Below are 14,128 nucleotides of genomic sequence, written 5' to 3' on the forward strand. Positions count from 1 at the left end.
CATGAAGCATTAAGATAAATTTGTATGGCATCTGTGATGTTACATGCATCTGACATCTTGGGCGGTGCTCTTTCATGATCCTACACCATGAGCATGATATCTCTTGAAAACTTGATTTTATTTTGTTGAAATTAATTAGAATCAACTATCTGTATACTCATGGTCTGGTGCTAATGGCCGCTAAAGGGAAATTTACTAACCTGATTGACAGTTGTGCCCAAACATCCTTGTAGGACCATCTGTAACATCTTGGTGTCTGGCGGTTCTGTTGCATTAGCAACTGCAAGCTCTTTGGTCTTCTTCATAATATCTTCAATGGCTACCTCAATCGGAGATAAAATCACCTAAAAGTACAGCAGATAGTCTGTCATAATATCTTCAATGACTACCTTAATAGGAGACAAAATTACCTAAAAGTACAGCAGACAGTCTGTTGTAACCAGCAATATGATACATTATGGGCTTGTACTGTAACCAGCACAATAACACAAAGGGTGCTTGTAGTGAAAACAGTAACACGATGCAATGTGAGCTTGTAGTGTAAACAGCACAATGACACAAAGGGTGCTTGTAGTGTAAACAGTAACACGATGCAATGTGAGCTTGTAGTGTAAACAGCACAATGACACAAAGGGTGCTTGTAGTGTAAACAGTGACATGATGCAATGTGAGCTTGTAGTGTAAACAGCACAATGACACAAAGGGTGCTTGTAGTGTAAACAGTAACACGATACAATGTGAGCTTGTAGTGCAAACAGCACAATGATACATTGTGGGTGTGTACTGTAATCAGCAAAATGACAAATTATGGGCTTGTACTGTAACCAGCAGAATGATGCATTGTGGCCTCATAATGTAATTGGGGCCCCTAGTGGCCGAGTAGTCTGATGCACTCACTGTTACGGATCATCGCCATCTCACCTCCATCTGCATGGGTTTGAGTCTCGGGTTTGACCATGGTGGGTATGTGAGAAAGCTTGTCAGTAGTTTCCCATGGGTCAGTGGTTCTTTCCAGGGTTTTCCTGGGTTCTTCCTCCACCATTTATACTGGCTGCCATATATAGCCTATCTTGTGCTGAAAAATGGTGTCAAACCCTAGAACAACAACAACAACATAATGTAATCAGTACAATGATACATTGTGGCCTCATAATGTAATAAGCACAATGACACATTGTTGTCTTGTACTGTAACCAGCACAGAAATGCATTTTGGGCTTGTACTAATACTCCATATTTTAAAAGTGAGGGGAAAAAATTCATTGGTAAAGCCATCTATACTAGAAACTTAACTGACAGAATGCCAAGCATAAACAGCTTTGGTTCCTCATCAGCATAGCAATTTATGTAAAACTCACTTTTTATTACTCTTCCATCAAAACTCACAATCTGAATGATAAATTTTGAAGTTATGATAATTTGGAGGTCCACTGCATATTCTATTATGCAACAGCTGACTGGTAGCTGTCATGGTAGAATGCAAGGTAAATTGCTTTGAAAGGTGTGATGAACCATCAGCAGCCTCAGATAAAGAGAATTCACTTTCTACATCAGTACGGTTGTTCCACATCTACAATTATCTGGAACTGTATTCAGTATCCATCTCCCAAAGTGTATGCATCATATTCTGAAAATTCAAACATTATATGCCCCCCACCCCCACCTCTGTTTACTACTCATCTATGTAGGCTCTGTCCAATGAGCCATATAATTATATCTCCCCCTCCCCCCCATTTACTAGTCCTCTATGTGGGCTATGTGTCCAAATGATTCATACTCTGTGGAGTGTCACTTAAGGCTGAGCCCACTAGTTTACAGAACTAAAATGGTGCACAATATATGAAAGGATAGATTTTCACAAAGCAGTTCTTGTATATAAATGTTTAAATAGAGCTGCATCAGAGGATCTTCAGGATTTATTCAAACCTTTTTCAACAGTACCAGTTGAGATCAATGTCACATGGGAACCTATAAGCACAAAAACCAAGAACAGCAATTTAAAAAAGCTTCCAATACTCTGGTACAGTTCTATCGAACAAGCTTCCGCTATATGTGTTGTTGTTGTTCTAGGGTTTAACGCCATTTTTCAGCACAAGATAGGCTATACATGGCGGCCAGTATAACTGGTGGAGGAAGAACCCTGGAAAACTCAGGGAAGAACCACCGACCCATGAGAAGCTACTGGCAGGCTTTCCCAGGTATCCACGCTAGCCGAGCTTGGACTCGAACCCACGCAGACAGAGGTGAGATGGCAGTGATCCGGAACGGTGAGTGCTTTAGACCACTTGGCCACTCAGGGCCCCTTCGCTATATGTAACATCTGCTGAAAATATATCAGTATTTAAGAAGAGATATCATCAACATGTATGTGTTTTAAATAGATAATGGAATTTAGTATTTTAATACTGATCACATTGAAATGAACAGTAATTACTTTTATCTTTAATATAATGCACATTATTATACTCTTCTTAACAGGACTTCAAGGGAGAATAGTCACTCACTAAATGAGTCACACTCTGTAAACAAATTGATATTATTATTATTATTATTATTACACCAGTGAATCATTGAGACCTCTTGGAATTTTGGTTCATCTGCACCTTTATTCTTAAGAAGGTTTATCAGCAGCAATGAGTATGGTGAGTTTTTGCGAGCTCAAGCAAGAAGTCATTGGACAGAGCTATCCCATAACAACACATATAAAATCAAGCTCTAACACTAGTATTGCTGCATTTTCTGGTTCATGGACATGTATCAAATATAAAAAGTAGGCAAGCAATGACAGTTTTTCATTCCTTTTTTTTTAACATGTTAAGACAGAAAAAAATGTCTGTTCTTCTTCGCTGTAGCACACTATCAAAGGCGCTAACTTTGCTACTGCAGGGAAAGGGGCACATTTTTTCTTCCCATATTATCTTTGAGATATCAAATAAATAATTTGATATGTCTTTGGGAAGCAAAAATAATGATCATTTAGCCATCCCCACATTCATAAAATACAGTACTGTCAGCCTTATGGTGGGCCTAAATAAAGGATAAAATAACTGCAATTTCATATCAAGACATCATATGATAAATGTTTTAAATAACATAATTTAATACAGAGGTCTGGAATTTTTAATTACAACAAATTTCTCTACAGCATACCTGCTCCCGGTTGATGACTGAGAGCCTTGTTTTGATGTAAGGGAAGAAATGATTGGTGGTGAGAATAGTCTTCCTCTTGTACTGTTCATGTAGCTCACCGTGGGCACGGCCGTCTAGTGTGAATGGAGTGGCATACATAAATCTTTCTGTAAGTAATCAAAAAGAGGAACTTAACTGTCAATCAATTAACATTTAAACTCTTTCTCTTACAGGACACAGCAAGTCAAAATTGTAGATAGACAATCTAAGCAGCTGGAATGTTTCATTTGCATTCCTAAATATCCAGTTTGTAAAGTAATGTGTTACAAAAAGGTTCCTGGATTTGCACTCATCAAAGTAATTAAAAGATAAAATCTTGCTGGATTCCAGTATTCAATAAATTTCCAGATCATGACTAGTATTTTGGGGACTAAAGATGTGAAATGCTGGAGTATTTAACTATTTAAATATTTATACTTTTACATAGACAAGGGTCCAAGCAATCCAAAATCATTAAAACATTTATATAGGTTGGTGTGCGTTTTCTTGTGCTCCTCTTAGTTAAATATGTGTCCCCAAAGGTTATTATATACAAAAGAATAGGAAAAAGTACCCTGTCCCCAAGAGTTATTATATAGAGAAGGATCAGAAAAGAACCCTGTTATTATAAAGAGAAGTATGGGGAAAAAGTACCGTGTGTCCCAAGGGTTATTATATAGAGAAGTATGGGAAAAGTACCCTGTCCCAAATTGTCCATAAAAGAATAGTTGACTGAGTATTTTCAAATTCCTCAAATTTATCCAGGTTCTAGATTGGACCCCCTCACCAAATATGCAAAAAATGCCACTGACATTTTTATTGTAACAAAGAGACTGCATCAGTTTTCAACAACACAAAGTCTGCATGTCATGACTAGTGTAAAGCAGATTATAACTGCTAAAGACTTTCTAAGGTCTTGAACAATTTTTACTGACTTTATCATTTCTTTAACAAGACTACAACTGGGATTATTAAAACTTTAAGCATTTTTCTTTTTCATTGTTTAATAAGAGACTGAAGTTGCATCTATGTTGTCTGTCCAGTCTCTCCCAGAGGTCATATCACTATGGCAACAAATGGCATCATAATGATGATGTCATAATGTAATGACTGCAACATTTTGAGGTGTGAAGTAAGTATTCATTTTACAAAAGTGGACATCCTTATTGGTATCTTATTAAATTTTATGACCTTTTTGAAATGCTATATAGTGAAATATGCAAGTTGGCATTCTGGTCCATTGTAAAACAACTCAACAGCTGAAGGAAATAATGTAATTACTTATTTTTTTAGGATGATATTTACAGTTTCAAAAGGTATATGAAAACTTTCGGAATCACCAGTCTAGAAACAAGATATAGGATAGAAGAACCTGTTAATATGCAAAATAATATATCAAACACCAGCACTATATGAGCTATTTAGCAAAGTTCTGAACAAAAACATATTTTCTTTTTATATTTATCACTCGGCCATAACAAGCACCAGTTAGTAAATCAGAACCAAAAGAAAACAGAAGAGATAAGTCAGGTTACAAATTCGGGAAACATTGTACTTTCTCAATTGATCAACAAAGACATACAGATTCAGTAAAAACAATAGACCCAAGAGAGTCTAAGACTGCTCACCTGCCTGACATGTAACTAACAGGCAAATGCAGGAACAGCTTCCATAAAATCTGAATCAGGAAGATGCTATCTGTTAATATGTTTTCTGTGAAAACGCTGTTTCAACTTTTCTCTAGTTGTTAGACATTCATTCATATTTTATGGTACATCAACAGTGTTTGTCAAATATTGAAAGACCTGAATGCCATGATGCTTTTGTCAGAGTTAGTCAAATTCTGTCAAGTGGCTCTTTCAGATAAAGTTGTGAAGTGTTTTTAAATTTTTTTGCAATGGCCACCATGTTTGATGGTATATTGGCATAATTTCTACAAATCTAAAAGGACTTTAAGCTACAATGCTTTCAGTCAGATTTGGTAAAATTCTGTAAGGCAGTATTTTAGATGAAGTTAGTGGTGCAATTTTTTCTAATTTTAAAGCAGCAGCAGCCATATTTGATGGCATAGTGGCATAATTTGTACAAAATTAAAAGTCCTTCATGCCAAGACGCTATCCATGATATTCTGTTAAGTGTTTTTTGGAGAAGTCCTTAAAAGGGTTTTCTGTTCTTGGTTATGGTGGCCATATTTAATGGTGAATCAGCATCATTTGTATAAATCTGAAAGCCCTTCATTCTGTGATGTTTCTGTCAAAATTGGTCAAATTATGATGAGCCGTTTCTGAGACCACGTCATTTAAATATTTTTTCACTTTTAACAATGGTGGCCATATTTGACAGTTGATCATCGTCTTTTGTAAAGACTTAAAAGGCCCTTGTGTCAGTGGATGCTTTCTGCCAAAGGGGTCTTTTTCTGTTGAGTATTTTGTGCGAAAAGATCATTACAAGGTTTGTAAATTTTCCACAATATCCAGCAGCTCATTCAAAGCATTGAAACAAATTTGCAAACCATCAATGCCATGTCTTCTGACAAAGTTAGTCAAATTCATATATGCTCTACTGAGAAATTTTTTAAACATTTTCTACTTTTAGTAACTGATAACAGATTGGCTTCATTTTAAAAGACCTTCATAAAAGGATGCTCTTTTTAAAATTTAATCAAAATCTGTCTAGTGTTTTTTGAGAAGTTTGTTTAAAGGTTTTCTATATTTAGTCATAATGGTCATAACTGAAGGTGGATTGGCATCACTTAAACAAATCTGAAAGCCAATATTGCCAGGAAACTGTTCTCAAATTTAGTCAACTTACGAGGAGTGGGATTTTGAGAAGAAGCCCTAAAATGATTATTTTACCTACTGTAACGGTGGCCTTACTGGATGGCAAATTGGCATTAGTCTGAACAAATATGAGAGAGCTTTATGCCAGAATGTTTTTGGTCAAATTTGGTCAATGTCTGTTGAGTGGTTTGGAGAATTTATACATAGCAACTGTGCAAGAAAACATTAGCAAGAGTCCATCATTGGGACTGATGCTCTATTGTAAAATTATAATTTCCAATAATTCAAGATAAGACAATTTCTCAGTGTTTCCCTTTATGCACATTTGTGCGTCAGGGACGCACGCTGGAGAAATTTGACGCACACATTTTGTTGCCGTGCATTTTTTTGACGCAAAGGATTTTCATAATGTGATCAGGATTTATTTAATACCCAATGCATTGGACGATGGATGGCATCGTATTTTCTTCAAGCATAGGCATTGACTGGTTCCCCTCTTTGTTTGCTCCTTGCCTTGCGCTCCTCTATTCGTATAGCAGAGTGCAACGCAGGGAACATTAGAAACAATGAACCAGACTAGCACAGGCAATGTTATGATGGAGCAGCTTCCCCTAATCTCGCGAGCTCTCACGCGATTTTCATTAAGCTCAGCAATCCGTCATCTAGATGTTTAATCTCATTGCTTGATGCACTAGAAAGTGATCTCCAGATTAAAGTGCCGTGCACTAAAAATAATTAGTGAATAAAGTGAAAGAAGCAGCACACAAAAGAGTAACTGTGGATCTAACTTTAATGAAAAATGGAGAAAATAATGCCCTTGACTGGAATACGGTATTCATACATTAGGATTACCGGTGTGACTTACGATTGCGTGATTGCAAAGACAGCAAAAGTGAATAATCCTTTCTTGACAGTGTTTTAGAATTTTTAAAAATCTGCCCTTGTTCACCACAAGATATCTGGAGAACACATTATAACCCAAGACATTCTTTCACAACAAAGAAATCAGTAAACTTGCAGAGACAAACGCATTATTTGGATTACAAAGTCAGCGGATCATTGCAGATTTTGTTGGTTTTTAACTTTGCTGCAATAAAAGACAGATCTTAAAGTTCAAGAGTAACTTATTAGAAAGAAGATAATCATTATCCTCCTTGATATTTGGATAAATATGTTCTAGGACGAAGTACAATGAAACCGATGATAGTACACATTTTATGAATGGCAGTAATTTGACTGCCATTTTGTTAAAAAGATTTATTTGGCTTTTTGTATTGGCATGTATGTACTGTGTTGGGCTATAATATTGCTTCATATTGATTATAAGGAGACTGTTAAAAGAACGACTTTAAAAGAAAAATGAACTAATAAAATTATTCTTTGAATGGATAATGCATTTGTCTGTTAATTGTGTATGTTGATTTATTTGTATGTTTGGAGAGAGAGAATGTTGTGCAAGTTGCAATATCCTATCTGAAGCTGAAAAAGTACGAGTCATATAAAAATTTGTCAGTACATTTTTGACACCCACATTTTTTATTTGACCCCCAGTTCTGACATCAAAGGTTTTTTTTTACCCTCAATCTTACACCCCTGGGGATACACTGATTTCTTCTTTTTAACTGTTTAGTGTTGAAACCTTCATTCATATTCCTGAGCAAAGAGATTTTTTAAATAAGCTGTTGTAGCAGCCGTATTAGATGTAATGTCTGCAAATTTTTCATTTCAGGACAAAGTAAACACCATCAGAAACTTCCAGCTGATCAGTGGTTCTTCCCTTATGTTTCCAGGTTCTTCCTCAAACAGTTATACTGGCTATCTTGTACAGTTTTTGTGCTGAAAAATTGCATTAAGATCAAAACACCACCATCAGAAGACTTTTGGTGCAAACCCCATGCTGATATGATCATCCATTCCAGAGAATGTAACAAGATTTTCAAAATGTTCATTGAGGTTGGCACATTGGATGTCTACAAGACCAACTAGACATAACTGAAGTCTTTTGGTGAAAACCCTTTGTTCACATGACCATCAATTTTGGAGAAGCAATAATAAGATTTCAATATGAAATTGATGCTAATCCATACCTGCCATAATGTGTGTCACATAAAAACGTGACATTTTATTCAGAACTCCCCTGACGTGATTGTGTTTTGAAAATCAAAATTTTCAGAAATCTTCCAAAAAAACCCAAAACAATTACCTTGGTATGTATCTGTAATATGTATAAATGGTAAACTGCTTAGGGCTCAAGTAAAACTATGCTTGGTGCACTTTATACAGCAAATAATTGTCACAGAGCCAATTAAAAGGCAAAGAAGTCTGGTAAAAACAACCATTTACATATTACTTAACTGGCTGACAATAGCTAGGGTGATATGTTAAGTCCTTTGAAGACCACTGTGGGAGAGTCCATTGTGGTGATTTGAATAGATAAAGTTCACAAAGTGGGATAACCCAATTTGTTTAAGTTTTTAGGTAAATCAATCAGATTCTGGAGATAGATGCATTTTGAAAAATAAAACTTATTACACATCACTGCCTTGAATGGGAATGTTTAAGTCATCTGTATTAAAGATTATTGGGAAGTTTGTGGATAGTGACAATGTTTCTTTGAAGCTGGATTTTACTCCATACACAAAATGCTAAGCATGATTATTTTAATTGTTAGAATAATAATTAAGTGTGATTCATTTTTGAAGGCAATTAAGAAAGCAGTTATTATCAAAAAGCAAGCAAAGCCAAGCAAAATAAAATTCAGAACTCTCGAATGATGGAGTTTTACTTTGTGAAGCACAACAGCAAATGGGGGTGAAGGTAATTCTCTGCACATACTGCAAACACTATAAAGATATAAATCATCCTGGAGTGAAGAATATCTTTTGAAAATGAAGCACCACCCATATATAACTAAGGTGACATGCTGAACTGAACATTCAGATTTGTCATCTTAATTATTGTTTGTTATCTTAAACTTATTCAAATACTAATTATTAATTGACCCATGCTTTTCAGGATGATTTTTGCCATAAAAATGATTTAATGCAAGACAATAATAAGTAACTGTTAGAGTCTCGTGGTCAAAGTTCTGATAATGCTAATGTTATCGTAGTCAAGAACAACCCAGTTATGATCAGCATTCACTCAGAGAATCCAGCAGATAAGTTTGAACAACCACAACATCCAGTCTCAACTGAGTGTGAAGATGAACAATAATGACACCTGCATTACCTTCAAAGAAAACCAAAACCCCACACTGAACTGTTGAGAGCAGTAAAGACTACATCTAATTAAGCATATATTTTGCCATCCAATGGATCTTAAAGACATAAACTTGATTTATGTTTTTATTTAATGTCAGTGTGTTGTTGTTGTTGTGGGGTTTAACGCCATTTTTCAGCACCTGATAGGCTATGCATGGCAGCCAGTATTAATGGTGGAGGAAGAACCCTGGGAAGAACCACCGGCCCACAAGAAGCTACTGGCAAGCTTTCTCACATACCCACATTGGCCGAATCCTCGACTCAAACCCACGCAGATAGAGGTGAGATGGCAGTGATCTGTAATGAAGAGTGCTTTGGACCACTCGGCCACTTGGTGCCCCAATGTCAGTGTGGTTGTATTATATGTTTGCACATATGTATATATGTCTGTAATGATATTTTTGCAATGTTACATCTACCAACTACTTCTTTCTTTGTAAGTGTATTAAATGCTTTGATGAAAACAAACATTTTATTCAGGTTTGAATTTCCAATCATTTTCTATAGACTTAATATGAAAAGATAGTGTATTCTCAATTGGACAAAGGGGCTTTTTCAGTCATGCAAACTGACCTCCCCTCCCACCTCCCCCTCTGGGACCTGAAAACAAACATTCTGAGTTTTTACACTTCCAACTGTCTAGCAATATGGCAGGTACGACAATCTGACATCCATTATGGCCACCAAGTTAGATGTCAGATTGGCATCATTTTCATTTAGGACTAACTAGACACCATATGAAGTCTTCTGATGAAAAGCCCATATGACTTTCCATTTAGGAGGGGTAGCAACAGGAAGATTTTTCAATACTACATGCATAATGAATGTCTGAACAGCACCATTTTTATTTTAGATCAACTCGAATGTGTGTGTAAAGTTTCATGGCAATCCTCAAATTAGTTTACAAGGAGAATGAAAAATAAACCTGTGCTAACAGATGGGTGGATGTCAGATGAGGAACAACAGATGACAGACAACAAGCCATTCCATATACTGTTTTCTGGTCTGTGACCAAGTGGGGCTTAAATTCGAACTTGATATGGGCCTTTGTAATGTCAAGCATCAAGAAAAATCTGGCCTGAATTCATGCAGTCCTTCTAAGCTTATTTAGCCAGAACTGAATGGCAAAGTTCTAAGTTAGACAAAGGCAAAATAAAGTTTTGCCAGAAAAAAGTAACAGGCTAAATCAAGCTTGATATTTTTAATGCATAGTCAGATTAGATTTCTAATGTAAAGCTTCATACCAAAATTGATAACACTCCATGGAGTCCTTCAAATGGTAACAAGTGGAAATGAAATGGAGGGGCTAAGTTAGGAGTCAAACAAGGGTTGCAACTCCATAAACAATGACAGAAAATGGTAAAATTTTACCATGACCTAGGTCTTCTAAATGTAAAGCCATGACTGAAAATTTGACCTAAATATTTAATATTCTATGCCCCCTTTGTGGAGATGGTGGAATTCCTGAATGTACCCTACTTGTCATTAAATAGTGTGCTATCATAAAAAATATTATAATAATATCTAAATGACAAATACAGCAACTGGTAGAAAATATTGAATGCAAAGATTTTTGAGAGACATATGAAGAACTAGTAAAATGATAAAGAATCCACTAAAGTTTTCCTAACCAGAGTTATTACCTGATCATGTAAAGTAAAACTTACTAATGTTGCAGTTCTTCTCAAAGTAGGTGACTCGATCTCGAAGCTCATAAGAGTCAAAATATGGTTCAACATAGGTAATCTGAATACAAGCCTGCAAAACAGAAAATATACTGACTGACAACAAGGGTTCTGCACAAGCTATAGCTGTGAATTTCCTGCATATGACTTTAAAAGTTATTGCATGCAGAAATTTAATTTAATAAATCAATAAATAATTGCCTCTGCCACCCATGCTGCTGCAATCACTACTGGAAAGATGACACTGTCACCTTTTCTGACAACTCGGGTGACAATAATAATTATTTGCATACCCGATAATTTATCATTTCTTTCATTACATTTTATTAATCATTTCAAATACATCTCTCAATCATAATACATATTAGAACATTCACAAGCTTACAAATACTTCCCTCTCAAGCTAAAAAAGACAATAAGCACATCATCTGGATTGCTTAGCAATTAAAGTGTTAAAACAACATCTCTCTGCTAAGATGTAAATCATACAAGAATGGTCTCATTCTGAATGGATGGATTGGAGCCAGGTACCATCAATCATCATTTACTACTTCCTCTCATCCCTGGTCAGTATGTCTTTAGAAAAGGCCTCAAAAAGATATCTTCCATATTGTGCCTTTCAACTATTTTGAACAACCCTTAAGTTTTATTATCAGAGAAAATTATACTCTATTTTCCTATGGTGTCTTACTAACGTTTCATTACAGTTGAATACTTTGCACTTCAATCGTTTACTTTGTTGGACAATAGGCTATTCAGCCCCATCCTGACTGCCTTGCCTTAATAGTCAATACTACATATATCTCAGTCTGCCTTGCCTTAATAGTCAATACTACATATATCTCAGTCTGCCTTGCCTTAATAGTCAATACTACATATATCTCAGTCTGCCTTGCCTTAATAGTCAATACTACATATATGTCAGTACTCAACCATTTTGTAAGCTATATCAGTAAATAAACATCATTTCAGTGATTTCTCCAAGCATTTATCTTAACTCTGAGCATAAACTTCATAATAAGTTTAGTACAACACTTTAATGATATCTTCCACATATGCCATTGGTTTACTATTTAATTACAGGTAATCATGGGCAGACTGAAGTCTGGGGTCTAAAAGAAGTTCAAGATAATCGCCCCACCTGTATTAATTGTATGAGGTTCAATGGGACCACACCCAGTTTAACGAGATATGGATGAAAGATCTCATAAACAGATAAATGGGTTAGTAAAAGAGCCAAGAAAATCTTTCATAAGGATGCCAATGTCATCAATACTGCTGCCAATGGTACCCCACTTCCATAAGGATGCCAATGTCATCAATACTGCTGCCAATGGTACTCTACTTCCATAAGGATGCCAATGTCATCAGTACTGCTGACAATGGGACCCCACTTCCATAAGGATGCCAATGTCATCAATACTGCTACCAATGGTGCTCCACTTCATAAGGATGCCAATGTCATCAATACTGCTGCCAATGGGACCCCACTTCCATAAGGATGCCAATGTCATCAATACTGCTGACAATTGTACCCTACTTCCATAAGGATGCCAATGTCATCAATACCGCTACCAATGGTACTCCACTTCCATAAGGATGCCAATGTCATCAATACTGCTACCAACTGTACCCTACTTCCATAAGGATGCCAATGTCATCAATACTGCTGACAATTGTACCCTACTTCCATAAGGATGCCAATGCCATCAATACTGCTACCAATGGTACCCCACTTCCATAAGGATGCCAATGTCATCAATACTGCTGCCAATGGGACCCCACTTCCATAAGGATGCCAATGTCATCAATACTGCTACCAATTGTACCCTACTTCCATAAGGATGCCAATGTCATCAATACTGCTGACAATTGTACCCTACTTCCATAAGGATGCCAATGCCATCAATACTGCTACCAATGGTACCCCACTTCCATAAGGATGCCAAAGTCATCAATACTGCTACCAATGGTACTCCACTTCCATAAGGATGCCAATGTCATCAATACTGCTACCAATGGTACCCCACTTCCATAAGGATGCCAATGTCATCAATACTGCTACCAATGGTACTCCACTTCCATAAGGATGCCAATGTCATCAATACTGCTACCAATGGTACCCCACTTCCATAAGGATGCCAATGTCATCAATACTGCTACCAATGGTACTCCACTTCCATAAGGATGCCAATGTCATCAATACTGCTACCAATGGTACTCCACTTCCATAAGGATGCCAATGTCATCAATACTGCTACCAATGGTACCCCACTTCCATAAGGATGCCAATGTCATCAATACTGCTACCAATGGTACCCCACTTCCATAAGGATGCCAATGTCATCAATACCGCTACCAATGGTACTCCACTTCCATAAGGATGCCAATGTCATCAATACTGCTACCAATTGTACCCTACTTCCATAAGGATGCCAATGTCATCAATACTGCTGACAATTGTACCCTACTTCCATAAGGATGCCAATGCCATCAATACTGCTACCAATGGTACCCCACTTCCATAAGGATGCCAATGTCATCAATACTGCTGCCAATGGGACCCCACTTCCATAAGGATGCCAATGTCATCAAATACTGCTACCAATTGTACCCTACTTCCATAAGGATGCCAATGTCATCAATACTGCTGACAATTGTACCCTACTTCCATAAGGATGCCAATGCCATCAATACTGCTGACAATGGGACCCCACTTCCATAAGGAAGCCAATGTCATCAATACTGCTGACAATGGGACCCCACTTCCATAAGGATGCCAATGTCATCAATACTGCTACCAATTGTACCCTACTTCCATAAGGATGCCAATGTCATCAGTACTGCTACCAATGGTACTCCACTTCCATAAGGATGCCAATGTCATCAATACTGCTACCAATGGTACCCCACTTCCATAAGGATGCCAATGTCATCAATACTGCTACCAATGGTACTCCACTTCCATAAGGATGCCAATGTCATCAATACTGCTACCAATGGTACTCCACTTCCATAAGGATGCCAATGTCATCAATACTGCTACCAATGGTACCCCACTTCCATAAGGATGCCAATGTCATCAATACTGCTGCCAATGGGACCCCACTTCCATAAGGATGCCAATGTCATCAATACTGCTACCAATTGTACCCTACTTCCATAAGGATGCCAATGTCATCAATACTGCTGACAATTGTACCCTACTTCCATAAGGATGCCAATGCCATCAA

At 36.9% G+C, this 14,128-nt stretch overlaps 1 protein-coding gene across 4 annotated transcripts in view; it reads right to left on the minus strand.

Annotated features, from left to right (window-relative positions):
* Positions 1-14,128, minus strand: part of LOC149807910 (dedicator of cytokinesis protein 7-like) — a 184,966-nt gene that overhangs the window by 12,094 nt on the left and 158,744 nt on the right. For all 4 annotated transcript variants that reach the window (XM_089971876.1, XM_089971895.1, XM_089971866.1 and 1 more), the window contains 3 exons: positions 10,878-10,968; positions 3,150-3,295; positions 201-344 (listed from right to left, as the gene is read on the minus strand). In XM_089971876.1, the coding sequence (XP_089828002.1) occupies positions 201-344; positions 3,150-3,295; positions 10,878-10,968 (381 nt within the window). The remainder of the gene's footprint in view (positions 1-200; positions 345-3,149; positions 3,296-10,877; positions 10,969-14,128) is intronic.

The sequence above is a fragment of the Sinohyriopsis cumingii genome, chromosome 1 (assembly GCF_028554795.1).
Source record: "Sinohyriopsis cumingii isolate HCF-2022 chromosome 1, ASM2855479v2, whole genome shotgun sequence".
Classification (NCBI taxonomy): Eukaryota; Metazoa; Mollusca; class Bivalvia; order Unionida; family Unionidae; genus Sinohyriopsis; species Sinohyriopsis cumingii.